Source organism: Sinocyclocheilus anshuiensis, unplaced genomic scaffold, assembly GCF_001515605.1.
Source record: "Sinocyclocheilus anshuiensis isolate Anshui unplaced genomic scaffold, SAMN03320099.WGS_v1.1 scaffold746, whole genome shotgun sequence".
Classification (NCBI taxonomy): domain Eukaryota; kingdom Metazoa; phylum Chordata; class Actinopteri; order Cypriniformes; family Cyprinidae; genus Sinocyclocheilus; species Sinocyclocheilus anshuiensis.
Window position 1 is genome coordinate 251,917 of NW_015544173.1, and position 4,036 is coordinate 255,952.

General features: G+C 37.3%; 1 protein-coding gene across 1 annotated transcript in view; it reads right to left on the bottom strand.

Annotated features, from left to right (window-relative positions):
• The window catches only part of LOC107696020 (diacylglycerol kinase alpha), a 24,324-nt gene that overhangs the window by 13,989 nt on the left and 6,299 nt on the right, over nucleotides 1–4,036 (bottom strand). Inside the window, 6 exon segments of the mRNA XM_074187043.1 lie at nucleotides 1,019–1,093; nucleotides 1,248–1,337; nucleotides 1,498–1,608; nucleotides 2,812–2,900; nucleotides 3,494–3,611; nucleotides 3,717–3,833. Of these exon segments, the coding sequence (XP_074043144.1) occupies nucleotides 1,019–1,093; nucleotides 1,248–1,337; nucleotides 1,498–1,608; nucleotides 2,812–2,900; nucleotides 3,494–3,611; nucleotides 3,717–3,833 (600 nt within the window).

Consider the following 4,036-nt stretch of genomic DNA (forward strand, 5'->3'; position numbering starts at 1 on the left):
TCCCAACTTCACGGAGGTCAGAAACAGAGTTGCTGTTGCTCATCAGGCTTGGAAAAGGTTACAAAGCCATCTCTAAAGAGTTTGGACTCCAGAAATCCACAGTCAGACAGATTGTGTAGAAATGGAGGAAATTCAAGACTATTGTTACCCTCCCCAGGAGTGCTCCTCCAACAAAGATCACTCCAAAAGCAAGACGGGTAATAGTCCGCGAGGTCTATTCTTCTCGTCTTCTCACATCGGCTAATGTTAATGTTCATGAGTCCACCCTAACACTGAACAACCATGGAGAGCATGAGAGAGCTGCAAGGAGGAAGCCACTGCTCTCCAAAAAGAACATTGCTGCCCGTCTGCAGTTTGCTAAGAATCATGTGGACAAAGCCAGAGGGCTACTGGAGAAATGTTTAATGGAGAGATAAGACCAAAATGGACATTTTAGGTTTAAATGATGTTTTGAGAAAGGAAAACACTGCATTCCAGCATAAGAACCTCATCTCATCTGTGAAACATGGTGGTGGTGGTATCATGGTTTGGGCCTGTTTTGCTGCATCTGGTCCAGGACGACTTACTATCATTGATGAACAATGGATTCTGAATTATACCAGCAAATTCTGAAGGAAAATATCAGGACATCTGTCCGAGAACTGAATCTCAAGAGAAAGTGGGTCATGCAGCAAGACAACAACCCAAGCACACAAGCTGTTCTACCAAAGAATGGTTAAAGAAGAACAAAGTTAATGTTTTGGAATGACAGTCAAATTCCGGACCATAATCCAATTGAAATGTTGTGGAAGGAGCTGAAGCAAGCAGTTCATAGGAGGAAACCCACCAACATCACAGAGTTGAAGCGCTTCTGAGGAATGGGCTAAAATTTCAGGACTTGTGTGAAAATCTGATCATCTTTTGGGTCATATTTATGCAGAAATATTGAAAAGTCTGAAGGGTTTACAAACTTTCAAGCAGCACTGTATAATTATAATATTTAAATTCAAGATTGGTTTAAATGTAAATGTCTGCTTGCCTGCAGAAAGTGTCCATCTGAATTTATGTTTGCCAGGTAATTTTCTCCAAGACTACTTCCTGAGCTAGAGTCCATCTATAATTGAACATGAGGGGGGGAAATGCTACAATTATTGTATACAAAATGCTATAATAGTTATCGCAAAACTGCCTATATATCAACAGCAGCAGCAACAACAATAATAATAAAAATAATAATAATATTTTATATTGTTCTAGTTGTTGCTTACAGCACATATGGCCCAGGGCGGAAGGATGTGATGCTGTAATAGTCCACATTCACAGTGTGATGAGCCCAGAGGAACACAGTCACTGTGGCGCTACATTCATCATCGCAAGCAAAAAAACACCAGCATCTAAACATTTACTGTATATGGTACCAGATCTCTCTAAATAAAACAACCAACTTAATCAATGAAGTCTTTAGGTCACGTTTGCTTTTAATAGTGACAGATCTGGACAAAAATAATCTGCACTCACCATGCGATGACACCACGCGCAGCTCTTTCCTGTGAGCATTTTAATATTTTTGTGGCAAATCTCACATTTGTTGGATTCACAGTCAGCACTGATCCAATCATGAACTGAACACTAGTGAAGGAAAAAAAACAGGACAAGCATTACCTTGCATTAAAGAAATAGTTCAACCAAAAATGAAATGTGCTGAAAATGTCCTCACCCTCAGGCCATCCAAGATGTAGATGAGCTTGTTTCTTCATTGGAACAGATATGGAGAAATGTATCATTACGTCACTTGCGAAGCAAGGGATGCTCTGCAGTGAATGGGTGCCGTCAGAATGAGAGTCCAAACAGCTGATAAAAAAATCTTGCACATCTCGTGAAGCGAAAAGCTGTGTTTTTAAAAAATCATTAAGATGTTTTTAACTTCAAACCATTGCTTCCGGCTAAAATAAGAGTCCTCTATCCATAACATCAATATCTCCAGTGATAAAGTCATCTGATCTGAATAAGGACAGAATATGCACAGATCAAGCACCGTTTGCAAGCAAAAAACGTCCAAACCTGTTCTTAAACATGTCAGTGGATTTTGTTGAGAGAGGAAAACAGGAGATGGACTTTTTCACTGGAGGAAAAGTTATTATGGATTATGGACTCATATTTTAGCCAAAAGCAACAGTGTAAATGTAAAATTCCTTAATGATGGATTTGTTTCTTACAAACACACAGCTTTTCACTTCACAAGAAGTTAGTTGATGGACTGGAGTCATGTGGATTACTTGTGATGTAAAGGACAGGTTTATTGAGGTCTTACCCTATTGTTTAAAATACACTGGTAACGGACAGGTGTATTGAGACATTACTCTATTGTGTAAAATACACTGGTTATTGTATTTTGTTTTATTATTTCATTTCTTTTGTGTATCTTGTTCTTTTCTGTGAATGCACACATGTATTTATCTTCTGCAATGCACCTTGTAAACACTGTTTTAAAATGTGGTATATAAATAAAGCTTTACGTAACTATTTTTATCAGATGGGCTCTCATTCTGACGGCACCCATTCACTGCAGAGGATCCATTGGTGAGGAAGTGAAACTCATCTCTGTCTTGGATGGCCTGAGGGTGAGTGAGTACATTTCCATTTTCTTCTTTGAGGGAACTATTGCTTTAATGCCTTTTGTGAACAACTTTAACACATAATTAGCAAGTAAATGTTACATAATGCAGAAAATAATGTGAATATTAGCAATTAGTAGCATGCAGGTGTTACTGTATTGTACAATGTCATTTATGAACTGTGCAACTATTAGATGTTCTTTTTATCATTTCTCACCCCTATCTCTGTTTTGGATCTGACAAAGGTCCTGACACACGGTGTGTGGTTTTTGTTGGCACAACTGCTGTGGACGGTGTATTTGCAAACTAGAAATCAATAAAAGAAGAGGGGCAACACTGATCATGTCAATTAAAAAAGACACAAGTAAGGGCATACAAAGACACTAGACAAGGGTATTCTTAATATGCTTTGAGATCAGACAAGACAAGGCCGTAAATATACAGTGTAACATTCACAAAAAGCCCAAAACTGTCCCGTGCAAAAGCATCTTCAGTATCTAATGAATATATACTAAATGTTGGGGCTCTTGAAATGGACTATGGATGAAGAGAGAATATGTATAAAGGCCCATTCACACCAAAGACAATAACTATGTCGATAACCATAGTTCTGAAATAGTAAGATGAAGTTATGATATCAATATTGTTCTAAATGTAAAGGAATAGTCCACACCACAACTATACTGATAATGGCACATATGAATGATATCATTAGAATCACTTTCAGAATTATTTTTTTTCCAGCTGATGAACAATAAAAAAACTGACAGCCAATCAGAATCAATTCTGCTTTAAAGAGCTGGAGCATTTAAAGCGGCAGAACAGACCTTAAGCCGTACATTGATATAAAAAAATATGCTCATGAATTAAATAAAAAAGATTATCATTAATAAACTCACAATTGCATGACAAGCCCTGTTTTCACAGGCCCAACATCATGTTCTGACAGACAAAGCAATATGTGGGCCTGTTGAAGTTCTTCAGCCGCCAGACATGTTGGCCATCTTTTTCAGCTACCTGAAGATAATGTTTAAAACAAAAACCAATATAATGAATTCCACAACATATGACAACATTGGTGTATGATTACATATACATATGCATATGACAAAGCTTATTTACCTTTAATCCAAGCAAAACCAGTAGAGGAATGTTGTTCAAGCCACCTTGTATCCATTCTTGTTGGGTTAAAGTACCACTGCTGTCTATGTCTATGGCTTTTAGCATGTCTCTAAGCACCTAAAAAAATGTATTAAACAAAATAAAATATATACTTATATTAGTGGGGTATGGGATAATAAGATTGGGAAACTTGATGTTGTTCATGGAGGACGATGGGCTTCAACTGCCAAGCGAATCAGCTAATAAAGCAAAAAAAAAAAAAAAAACCTGATAAGTGCTAGTGGAACATTATTTTTCAACATATCCAATGAAAATCATAA